The sequence below is a fragment of the Tursiops truncatus genome, chromosome 20 (genome assembly GCF_011762595.2).
Source record: "Tursiops truncatus isolate mTurTru1 chromosome 20, mTurTru1.mat.Y, whole genome shotgun sequence".
NCBI classification, from domain to species: domain Eukaryota; kingdom Metazoa; phylum Chordata; class Mammalia; order Artiodactyla; family Delphinidae; genus Tursiops; species Tursiops truncatus.
In genome coordinates, this window is record NC_047053.1 from 7,510,837 (window position 1) to 7,523,551 (window position 12,715).

At 54.4% G+C, this 12,715-nt stretch overlaps 1 protein-coding gene across 3 annotated transcripts in view; it reads right to left on the reverse strand.

Moving 5' to 3' along the window:
• Positions 1-12,715, reverse strand: part of NTN1 (netrin 1) — a 187,046-nt gene that overhangs the window by 57,673 nt on the left and 116,658 nt on the right. For all 3 annotated transcript variants that reach the window (XM_073797460.1, XM_033847023.2, XM_033847022.2), the window contains exon 3: positions 9,198-9,386. In XM_073797460.1, the coding sequence (XP_073653561.1) occupies positions 9,198-9,386 (189 nt within the window). The remainder of the gene's footprint in view (positions 1-9,197; positions 9,387-12,715) is intronic.

The following is a 12,715-nucleotide window of genomic DNA, read 5'->3' on the forward strand; positions in this document are numbered from 1 at the left end:
GCCTCGGCTCCCCTGTGGAAGTCGCTGCCTCTGCTGGGGGATGGAAGCTTTCTCCAGGTAGGCCGCGTCTCTGAGGGCCCCTGACATCCCAGCAGGCCGGCGGAGCAGACATCAGGACCTCCGTGACGGCTAGGGTCCCTCCCAGCTCAGATCCCACAACAGTTCCTCACTGACCCATCCACCTGAGGGCCATCTGCAAAAGGGCGGCCCACGCGGGCCTCAGGCGGGGAGCGTGCTGGGTGCCCGGGCTGAGCGGGAGGCTGGCACAGGGTCAGAGGAGCGAGGCTGCACGGTGAGCTTCTCCAGGGGCCCTGCCCATGGGCGGCCTCGTCCTCGCCCGCCCCGTGCATGCGGGGAGCCTGCCATTCCCTCCTTTAAGAAGAAAGTGTCGAACGCCAGGTGCTGGATGCAGCCCTTCCCAGCCAGGGTCTGACGGAAACGCCCCTTCCAGTACCCACAAGGCCTCGGGGCTGCAGAGGAGCGCGTCAGGGAGAGAAACCGCCCGGCCCTGAATTGGGGACACTGCCGTCAGTGAGCATCGTTAGAGACGGTCAGGGGGTCCCTGGGACTCCAAGGTCTGCAGCCTATAGGCCCGAGGTCCTCCTCTGCCCGTGGCACTGGGTTAGGGTGAAACACCCTTCTCTGCTTGGAGTGACACTTGTCTGTGTACCTGGACACCATCCACAAAGAAAGCGGGGGCGGGCGGGGCCCTGTTACGTGGACCAGGCTGAGCTCCTGCTGCTGTGGGGGGAGGCGGGGTTGGGGGGGAGAGGTGGGGGGAGGGGAAGGGAGAGCAGCGTGCTCTGTGCCGGTGAGGGTTTGTGCATGAAGACAGAAAGGGCCAGAATCTTCAGAGAAAATCAAGTTCAGATACAAAGGCTTCCCATGTCTCTTGCACGTGTGCTGGGCCTCTTTGGGGAAGCCTGGTGGGACCCCCCCCCCCCAGAGGTGGCGCTTGGGGGAAGGACACATGTCAGGCACTAAGGGGTGTTCTCCGCTCCCCAGCAGGGTAAGGAGGATGGACCCCAAGAAGAGCAACGTGGAGGCTGGCCGAGATGGCTGGGGACTCCCGAAGGGAAGGGCCTCGGGTAAGGTGCAGACAGTGGGTGGGGCTCAGAGAGGAGGGCTGGGGGTGGGGCAGGGAGGAGGAGTGAATGCTGACCCCAGGGGGACTGGTCCCTTTGTGAGCTCAGAGCCATGAGGAACGGGAGACAGGGGACCAGGAGGTCCAAAGTCAGCATCACAGAGCCCTATGGAAGCAGCTTGTCATCGCCGTCATCATCACCCTTTCATTCACACACGGTCAAGTTCGCTTTCTGTGGTGTCCAGTCCTACGGGCTTTATCACATGCACAGGGTCCTGTAGCCACTACCACACTCAGGACACAGAACGGCCCAAGTCTCCCATGCATCCCCTGTGCTCCTCCTTTGCAGTGAGGCCCCCGTCCCTATTCCTGGCGGCCCAGGATCTATTCTCGGTCCCTACAGCTTTTCAGACCGTCTTACTCTGGGATGTACCCTATGTAAAGTATATGGCGGTACCGTATGTTCGGTGAGGTCACACAGTAGGTAATCTTTTGAGCTTGGCCTCCTTTACACCCAATGAATTTGAGATGCGTCCATGTTGCTGTGTCAGTCAGCAGCACGTTCACTTGCATCGCCGAGTCGGATTTCACGGCACGGGTGCACCGCTGGCTGTCCATTCACGCACTGAAGCACAGTTGGGTTGTTTCCAGTTTTGGGCAGTTGCGAATAACGCGGTTATCAACATCCATGTGCAGGTTTTGGTGTGAACACAGATTTCGTTTGTCTGGGATAAATACCTAGGGGAGGCATTGCTGAGTATCACGGCAGGTCTGTGCTTAACTTTGGAAGACGCTGACAAATGTTTTCCGCAGCAGCTGTGCCATTCTGAATTCCCCAGCCGTGTGCGAGAGTTCCGGTTGCTACACACGCGCGCCAGTGCCTGGGACTGTCAGGACTTTTTATTTTCAACATTCTAACGGGCGGGTAGTGGCATCTCGCTGTGGTTTTAATCTGCATTTCCCTAATGCAGACAAATGATGGTCTGGGTATTCATTTGCCATCCCTGGATCTTTGCTAAGTAGCTGTGCAAGTATTCTGCCCCTTTCTAGCTCAGTGGTTGGCTGCCTTATCGTGGAGTTCTGAGAGTCCTCTACACAGCCTGCATTCAAGTCCTTGGTCGGATATGCGATGCACAAATGTTTTCTCCCATCTGCGGCATGTCTCACAGCAGGAGCTTCTTACAAGGTAAGCCAGACGCATCACTCCAGTCACTTGATCCTCAGCCCTCCGGTGGCACCCACTGCTCTTGGAACGGGCCCCCTCCTCTCTGCCCTCGTCGCCTCCCTTCTGACAGAGAGCCCTCACCTGCTTCCAGGCAATGGTACTGCTCCTCCCTCAGTGCCCCCCTGGCTGTTTGTTCCTCACACCCCAGGTCTCATCTCAAAGTCCATCCCATCCCCAGAGGTCCTCCCGGGATGCCCCCTCCCCTCCCCTGCCGCCAGTTACACTCTCTCCTTCCACCTTACTTATTTCCTCCACGTACCTCACCACAGTCTGTAATCATCCTCTGCTTACTTTTTCTTCTCTATCATCAACCTCCCTCCAGAACACAAGCTCCAGGGGTACGCGTCTGTCCTGGTCACCACCGTACCCCCAGTTCCACGTGGAGCAGGCGATCCATGAACATGGGCTGAATCAACGCACACGCTCAGAGCCGATGTGCTGCCCTCGCCGTGGGGAAGAGGCCGTTTCACGGACCCTGTGACTCTGGAGGAAAGTAGGAGGGGCGCAAAGCAAAGACCTTCCCCTCACAACCGAGGTCACTCCCCACTCCTAAATTCTCCGTGCTAATGAGGGGGCGAGGATAATTTAAATCCACAGATTAATCCACAAGCTTCATCTCAGCTGTCTGGGTCCGCCTCCTCCGAGGCTCTGCTTTTCTTTCTCCCAGCAGTTGCTAACGAGGCACAAAAGAAGAAACGTTTCAAGCTGCACGACCTCTCTTTCAGATCAAGGTGCAGACGGCAGGAAGTGGAAAGGGGGAGCCCCATCATCCCAAACTGGATTACGACCCTCCGTGATCTAGCTAACTACAGTCCTCCTGCACCTGATCTACAGCTGAGGCGAAAGGCACAGGTCCTACAGGCCGTTCCGTGTGTGTGTGTGTGTGTGTGTGTGTGTGTGTGTGTGTGTGTGTGTGTGTGTGTGTGTGTGTGTGTGTGTGTGTGTGTGTGTGTGTGTGTGTGTGTGTGGTCTGCATGCACAGGCTCAGGTAGGCGGGCAGGGGCTGGACAACGCAGTCGGGGAGGTGCTGGAGCACCTGATGGCCAACAGTGAGGACCAGTTCGGGCCTCGCATCCACCTTTCAGCCCCAGACCCATCGGGAGCCCCTCAGATGCTGCAGGTCTTTCTTAGCAGCACCTTCAGAACTGCGTCCGGATGCACACAGCCCCTCCCCACCTTCTCCGCTCAGGGCCTCCGCCTGCTGGCTGCCGGACACCCATCTCTGCCGTTCCAGTCGTTTGTCAGTTTTGCTCCCAAAGCGTGTAAATCCTTTATCAAGGGTGTGCAACGGCGTTCGGGCAAATGCCTGGGGCCCTGCCCAGTCTGGTGGGAATCGGTCTTCAAGTGCACGTGTCCCAGGGCTGAGACTCTCAGGGGAGAGGGGCCGGCTGTCCTGTGCACCACACTCACCGAAAGAACTAAGGCCACAGGGAGCCAAAGGAATGGTCTCCATCCACTTGGTGTGCACACTGGCAATGGCAGGGGCTCTGGTTACTCTCTTTTTCTCCTCTTGTACTAATAATCATAACAGCTCACCAGTATGGCGTGCACGCCATGTGCTGGGGACCTCCTCTGCATCATCTCATTTAATCGACACCATAACCCTAGGAGGGAGGAGGGACTATTATTATCCCCATTTTCAGATGGGAAAACTGAGGCACCGAAGACTAAATACCTTGCCTTGAGGTGGAATCTGAACCCTGGTCTCAATAACTCCAAGTTCCATGCTTTTAAAAGCTCTTCATCCCTAGCCTGTGGCTGGGGTAACCTGCTGCTCTTCCAGTAGCAGAAGGTATTTCCCAAGTAAAATGCCCCTGTTAACTGGGGGCCTGCAAACATCAGGAGGCTTTTCTGTTCGGACCGGGGACCCCGGGCTTCCTCTAGGAGAGTTCATGTAAAATCAGGATGAGAGCAAGCTTCAGAGACAAGGAGACTGACACCCAGGGAGGTGAAGAAACTGGCCAAGTAGGCCCAGGGGAATGAGACCCCACTTCAGAGCAGGGCACCGCAAGGGCCAAGTCACAAGATGGGAGACTCTCTTCATTTGTAGAGACCTTAGGAGAAAACCACCTCCACCCGATTTCCTGGCTCTGCCAGCTTTTCCAAGTTCCCGGGTCACAAACTTCACTTACACAAGACATTGTCCTATTGCATCAGGGACCCATAAATGTTTTTTATGATTTTTTTTTTTAAAAAAAGAGGATGTGTTATGTGGAATGTCAAAGCTGTATGGGGCTCAGAGACCGTAAATCTGAATATGATTTCATAGATGAGGAGACCGAGGTCCAGGGAGGTCCCATGACTTGCGTGATGCTCTCCGGGCTTTGAGCCTGGAGCAAATCTGGAGATCAGGATCCTGACCCCCACGTGCCCAGGGAACAAGGAAGGCTGCACCAACACAGGCCACAGCTGGAGCTGAGCCCTTCCATGAGGATTTCCTCTCCTCTGACTGCCTCTCTCGCTGTGGGTGCTGGCTTTGTGGTCCCTGCCCTGTAAGCTGGGAGCCGCTCCAGCCACTGAGAACCTTCCTGCCAAGATGACCAAACCTTTTCCCTGTACCTCCCAAGATGATGCTAGGAAAAGGAAATGTGACGAGGAGCCCACACATCGAAAGGACATCTCTGAGGTTTTTAGGCTTTTGTCCACTGCATGGACACTAGCTTAGAGTCAGGAAGGGGTGGAGGTCCCAGGCTCCTAGCTGTGCAGTGACTAAATCCTCAGACCACCAGATCGACACATACACACATGTATACACACACACACACTATGAAGCAGTCATGACTGTCCAATCCCAGCCTTCATCTGGACACTGGAGCATCAGACTGTATAACTAAGCTCCCAGCTGTACCAGCAAGATTTAAATTTTCACAATTTTAAACACACACCCCCCCCTCTGCCCAGTTTTCATCAAGAGAGCCATTATAACATAAGGCTCTCCCCTCTAAAGGATAAATCCTAGGTCACCTGTGAATATCCCCTTTCTCAGCACAAGAGCAGGTCACTGTACTCATTTCTTTTTCTCCCACCGCCCTGGTTCTCAGCCTTGGCTACACATCAGAGTGGCTGGGGAGGCCAGGGCGTGGCCCAAAATGATCGATTCCTCCCCAACCTTTGGCAGAGCTGCTGGAAGAAACGGGTGGATGGGAGCGGCCAGCAAGCCCTGGCAAAGCTGGTGTGGACCATCTCAGGCTTCTGCCCACTGCCACCCGCATCTTCCGAGGACTCGGGCACCTTCTCAGCAGCATGCGATCAGCCATGGTGACCGTGGACTTGAAGGGGGCAGGTCAACAAGGGAAGGAAGCAGGCCGCTCTGAGCGGGGGCGCTAGATGCGGTGGGTCATTTCTTCATTCTCATCACAATTCGGTTCACGGGAGACTCCTGGAATGTCTTTATCCATCACAGATGGTTTGGGGAGATGATAAATTAATATCGTTTAAAGGGAGGCATGGCTGAAATGGTTAAATGGTAACGTCTTCTTTGCCGGCTCTAAAGAGAAAGGGGCCCAAGTCCATAAAGAAGACAAATGGTAAACAAAACCGCCTATCTTTTGACAGATTCCAGAACGAGTATCATTCACACACCCTTCCGCAGAGAAAGGGGAGAAATTCATCTCGTCTGACTTTGTATAGGACAACAGCCCACGCCATAATGAGGCCTTCCCAGTGCTGTGAAATCGCGCTGAATAGCGGAGAGTGCAGCCGCCTGCTCCCTGGGCATGTTGATTACAGCCCTTTGTGTGCACCGGCCCTGCCAGCCCCAGTCTGGTAAGCTAGGGGAGGGGAGAGAGTACCCAGCAAATTTGTTGCTATGAAACTTCCCAAATGGGGGAACGGCATAATGACGTTTGGGATGGAATACCCTTGCTCCAAGCTGTCCTTGTCTGGGTCCACCCTGCTCTCAACTGAACAAGGTCGGGAGTCAGCCAATCACCAGCAGTGTATGGGTGGCCTCAGCCCCTGCCCGGGGCTCCTCCCAGACCCTGGGAAGTCGGGTCGGGGGTGGGGGTAAAGGGGCCCCAATAGCCATTCCCAAGCACCCTCAGGTCAACGGCCAACTTGAGTCAAGAGGCGCTGCTGGTTTGTCCCATTTCCCCATGAAATGCATCTGAAACAGAGCAAAGAAGTACAGCCTTCACCCGAGAGCTACAATGGGGCCAGGGCTGGGGGTGACTCCACATCTCCATGATTTTGGAAGCCCCTGAGAGCAAACCATGCTGGGACCAAATGCTTCCACTAAGGGAACCATTTCCTTAAACCATCCGGCCCTGGGAAGACAAGACAGTGGACTCCTCGGGGGCGGGGTGATGGAGAGACACCTGTCTGAAGATCTCGAGGGTACACATCCCCCTGCCGGCATCTGAACTCCTACAGCTGGTTCCCACCAAGATCTCAGGGTCTTTCTTTGGTGGGGGAACTGTGGATTCAAAGTTCCCACATCCCCTAAGGGGGTGACACCAGGAAAAAAAGAGCTGAGGGGAAAGAGCTGGAACTTTCAACAGATGACTTCCCTCGCCAATGAAATGGCAAGACCTTTCAGGTCACATTCTTCTTCTCACCAATCAGAGAGCAGATCTTTCAGGCATTGTATGTTCTCACCAATCACAAAGCAGGGCCCTTCAGGCAATGCTCTGCCTCACCAATCAGGAGGCAGAATCCTTGAAGCACTGTCTTTCCTCACCAATCAGTAGGCACTGAGAGTCCCACCCTTTCCTGCCACATTTCCCCAGAAGGATAAGCAAGTGTGCTTCTGAGCAGATTCCATCCTTACATTTTCTCCTCTTCCATGGGTTCTTCTCCCAGTGTTACCACCAAAGTAGTTGCTGTCCAGGGCTGGGAGAAAGGACCCAGCCACCGAGGCTGGCCAAAGCATTTGGAATAAGACAGGACCACACCCTCATCTGCCTGCATCTGTCCCTCCTGGAAACCAGCAAAGGAAGCCGGCAGCTCCACACCATTTAACTAGAGTGGCAGAGCCCTGTAGGATGATCTGCAGGTTCCCAGGACCCTGTGGCCTCCTGACAGCTGGCTCCCAGCAGTGAAGGGCCACACGCGGCCCTCATCCCTCCCCACGGCAAGAGAGGAAAGGGAGAGCAGGCAGATGGCAAGATGACCAAGGCCCTGCTCCTTCCTGACTCTCCAGGGGACGTGCCTTTCCTGCTCTGACAGAAGAAACTGGGATGGCAGGAAGTGACCACTGCCTTTCCAGACACAGCCCAGACCTTCTCATCCGCGGGCACAGGGCTGCCCACCCGACTGGCCCCTGTTGATTAAATTTTCTTGGCCAAATCCCCACGAAATCTTTGTGCAACCAGTTGTTTACAAGACCCTGACTTCAGTTTCTTCAGTAGAAGAGAGACAACAAACACTTGGGCACAAGGCGTTGGCTACCTTCCAACTACATTCTCTGAAAACCCAAAGCCCTCCTTCCACGGTGCCCCTGCCTTCCTGCCACCGCAGACGTTTCTTGGATTCCCTTTGCCCAGGTCACTTTCTCAGTCCCTGCTCAAAGCCTCCTGGGGGATTCTCACCTGATCAGTTGTTCTTTAGTGTGGAAACAGCCCAGCTACCTTTACGCTTAAATTTCTCTCGGCAACCACCAGAGGCAGCCTTAAGCCCACGGATCTGGAAGGAGAGCTTGCTTGTGTGTTGGAAGCCATCCTATTCATCTCTGCTCATTTGGAATCCAAGGGATTTCTCTAGGAGGAGACAGACTGGGAAGCTGTTTTTTGGAGAAGAGCGTCCTGCACAAGCAGGGCCGGCTCACGGGCCCCACACTCAGAAGGGCACGCGCTTGGTTGAAACTCCGCTTGCCATTTTGAAATTCTTAGCAATTCCTGAACAAGAAGCCCCGTATTTTCATTTTGCACCGGGGCCCACGAATTATGTAATCGGTCCTGCACACAAGTGCCCAACATCTGGAGGATTTCCTGTTAAGAGGACGATACTTTGGCTTCATCCAAGGCTAAGCAGTGGCCATAGGAGAGTTTCCCTGCTGCAGCTCATCATCTGGGCATCAGTCTCCCATGGCTTGTGTCTCTCCGGTGTCAGGGTCTTTACAGACCCATGTGAGGACCCCAGCCATGCTGGCTTGTGGCCCAAGAGCCCTAGAAGATAAATATGTTCTCAGAAAGCCATGCTCACAGGAAGCCGTGGCGCTAGGCCTCGCGTTTTGGACCCGGAGAGTCCTGGTTCCTGGAATTCCCAAAAGCAAATGGGGGTGGGGGGAGAGCACTTCTCCCCTCCCCCAATGTCACTAACTTCCCTGGCATTTTTATCAGTTCCTCTGAGTCATCCGACCATCGCTTCATTTTTGTTAGTGGGAGAAAACAAACAGCAGAAAGTTAACACATTACTGCTTGCTTCAGTGAACAAAAAATAGAGTCCCCCATCTCCCTTTAATTTTTTGTCCTGAGAAGTGAAACTATTTGCAGGTGGATTAAATGTTCCTTCTGAGCCCCGCCCCCCCCAGCCCCCCAGTTGCCGACATCACAGTGAAGGTGCGCATCTGTGTGAGCGTTGGGGGCTGGAGGCGGGGGGAGCGGTGCGCACACATCCAAAGAAATGCATCTGCTTGGTTTTGGTGAAAGAGAGTCCTTTGTGCCGACGGTAAGCCCGTTGAACATGACCCCCGCCCTGTGGTATGCGGCACACCTGTGCCGACGGAGGGGGCGGGGCGGGGCCCGGGAGCCCTGCACCCTCGCGGGGACCCCACCTCCTTTCTTCTCCTGGAGCCGTTTCTCCACCGCCCCTTTGTTCCGACTTACACCTCCAGATACCTGGGAGGCGTGCGTGCGTGCGTGAGATGATCTCAGCGTGGGGACTAGAAAAAAGAAACACCGGAGGAGAAGGGTTGGGGGGGGAGGGGCGGCCCAGGCCCGCCCCGCCTACCTTTGCAGGCCTTGCGGTGGGTGATGGGCTTGCCCAGGTCGCGGTAGTAGCCCTCCTTGCAGTAGTGGCAGTGGCGGCCGGCCGTGTTGTGGCGACAGTTGAGGCAGACGCCTCCGCTCTTGCGCCCCGACAGCTTGTAAAGCTCCATGTTGAAGCGGCAGCGCCGGGCGTGAAGGTTGCAGTTACAGGCTACGGGAGACAGGGACGCGGGTCAGGAGCGGAGTCAGGAGGGGCGCCGGAGACCCCGTCCCCCCAGCTGCCCCTCCTCCACTGCCGACCCTGAGACAGCCTTTCTTCCGGGAGCTTTTTCCCTGGCTCCCCTGTTTGCATTCATCAGCGGGTACTGACCACCTGGCAGTACCTGAACCGTCGCCAGCCGGCTGCTTCCCTCTCCAGTGGAGAGGGTTCATTTCCTTCAAAGGATCCCCACTCCCCCCGGCCCACACACCCATCACACGAGTCAGAGCTGGGAGATGCGGCTGGCATCCTCCTTGTGCCCAAATCCTGCTTGCTGTGGGCTGAACTGTGTCTCCCCCCACCCCATTCATGTGCTGAAGCCCGAACCCCACCCAGAACCTTGAACGGGGCTGTATTGGGAGACATCTTGATAGAGGACCTATCTTGGAAATGGGGTCTTTAAGGAGATGATTACATTAAAATAAGGACATAAGGGCTTCCCTGGTGGCGCAGTGGTTGAGAGTCCGCCTGCCGATGCAGGGGACGCCGGTTCATGCCCCGGTCCGGGAAGATCCCACATGCCGCGGAGCGGCTGGGCCCATGACCCATGGCCGCTGAGCCTGTGCGTCCGGAGCCTGTGCTCCGTAACAGGAGAGGCCTCAACAGTGAGAGGCCCGCGTACCGCAAAGAAAAAAACAACAACAAAGGACATAAGGGTGGGCCCCAGTCCCATCTGACTGGCGTCCTCTTTTTATAAAGAGGAAGTCTGGGCATGCAGAGAGCTGGCAGGGGTGCAAGTCAAGGAGAGAGGCCTCAGGAGAAACCAACCCTGCCCACACTTTGCTCTTGACTCCAGCCTCCGAATTATGAGAAATAAACGTGTGTTGGTTAAGCACCCCGGAGGCTGCCAACTTATCACAGCAGCCGGAGCAGACACTTGCACTGCTTCTGAGCATCGCCTCTACCCACGCACGTTCCCCACTTCCCTGAGCTCCAGCCACTGGGCTGGACTCCCCTTTTCCCACGCCTCCTCCTGCCACTGAGGGCTCGGGGCCCCGCTGCACCGTCTCCCCTCCCACCATCAACTTGCATGACTTCCCACGGTGTGGTGGCCCACGCTCCTGGCTGCTGGGTCCTCTGGACAGGCCCTTAGCTCCTCCCCCCGGCCCTCCTCCTGACTAATCCTGCTTCCCTCCACCTGTTCCCCACATGCTCCTCTGGACTCAGCACCCTTTTCCCTCTACTCTGACGTTGTCCCCAGTCTGCCTCGTCCACCCCCCACGGCAGTGCCCACCTCTGTGCTCCTGTCTCCCAAATCCACATTGCCGGCTTCTGCTTTGGGGACTCTATGTGGACCCTAAGGCGCCTTCCCCAGACCCATTCACTGCTCTCCATCCATCGGGCCTTGGCCCCTCTGTCACCTGAGCTGAGCCCTCCAAGCTCCCGACACTGTACGCAGAGCAGGAGTTCTAAGCACGTATCTGAAGATGTCCAGCACCTGTGTAAAATCTTTCAGTGGTTCCCCACTGAATAAAATCTAAATCATTTAACGCGGCCTCCCGGGCTCTGAATAAACGGGTCCCGCTTCTCCCCGCGCCCCTCTGCCGTCGTTCTGATCACTCCCCTTTCTCCTCTTATGCTTCAAGCTGTATCAAACTCTGTCACTTTCTGGAACATGCCACGTGGGAGGACCCCTCACCTGTCCGCTCTGTGGCTTTGCCCTTCCTTGCCTCCTTGGACCCTCTGCTCTCAAGCCCCTTCCTCATCTGCCTGCATCCTTCCCAACCTCCGTGTCTTGGTTTCAATGTCACGTCCAGGCCCATCTTCGCCTCCGGCCAGCCTGGCTTGCACTCAGGGGGGTCTGAGCTCCCTAAGGGATCCAGCACAGCCCCTACACAGCCCTCTTCATATCACCCTGTGACACTGTTCCCTGCTTCCCCTTTAGGCTTCTGACTCCAGGATGCCTCCAGCTTAAATCTGGCCTCATCTCGCTCACTCTACGACACGATTTGCCCTTGCTTTTGTGCTAAACTTGCTTTAAATCGCATTTTATGTAATTGTGAAAGAAACACACGCTTAATACCAGACACTTGAAAAACAAAAGCAGAAAGGTAAAAAAAAAAACAAAAAAAAAACCACACTCAAATCTCCACCCACTGCTGTTAATACTGGGCCTCTCCTTGCAGGCTTTAATTAACATTTGCTCAGCTGTGGAGCTATTTAATTCTTTCCTACACACGAGGATCATACTTGTACCTCTCGCTTCCAAGCCAATCTTCTCATAATGATGAACATTTTTTTTTATGTCAGATAATGTCCTTCATAGTTTTGAAAGTCCTCCACTGTATGCATACACGAAATGGGCTCCTTGGAATCAGAAGCGGATGCAGTTAAAAGCACGGTCTTCCCAGGTTGGGTAGTTATTTCCAGTTTTTCACTATTACAAACAACACAGTGGTAACCACCTGTGAACATGCACATCTGTACTCTGCTCTGATGACTGTCGTACGGTAAATTTCTCAGGGCAGAATCGCCAGGTTAAATTTTGGTGTTCTCAACTCGGGATCTCAATTGCCCTCAGGAAACGCTGTCCTAGTTTACTCTCCCACCAGCAGGATATGAGAGTTCCTATTTCTCCACACCCTAGAAGAGAATAACAGTATGCATTTGGTATCAGCATTCTTTTTTTTTTTTTTTAGCCTTTGCCCATTCATCTGGAAAACACACACACACAATTTTAATTTGCATGGCATGTCTTCGATTACCAGCGAGACTGGACATTTCTCCGTGTTTGTTTTTCTATTTAGATTTCTTTTTGTGTGTGTATGCATTGCCTGTTCATGCCATTTGCCCAAATTGCAAAAAAGGTGGGTTCTTTTCTTACGATGTCTAGTGCTCTTATTATAGACGATGGATTAAAAACCATTTGTCTTTTTTATATCCGAGCTGCAAATATTTCTACCCGTTTCTTATTCACATATTACTTTTGTGATTTAAAAAAATCTTGCCTCTGTAATTTTTCTCTCTGTTATGACAAGCTTCTTTAAATATTCTTGCTAGAATCACCCTCCAAATCACACACAGTTTACAAGCAGAGATGGATGAGGGCTCCGGAGGAGATGCTGTGTGTGACACAAGAGAAAAGACCTCAGCTTATGCCTGAAGTCTGGAAGAAGCATCCAGGAGCCAAATTAAGCCAGAGAATGACCCCCAAGAGCCTTTCAAGTGTCCCCTCATCACCTCCAGCCCTGGGGGCTGAGTTCAGTCAGGTGCAAAGAAAGTTCAGCTACGCCCTGCCCACCAGCACGGGGAAAGATGCAAGTTCACTGTCACTGTGGAAT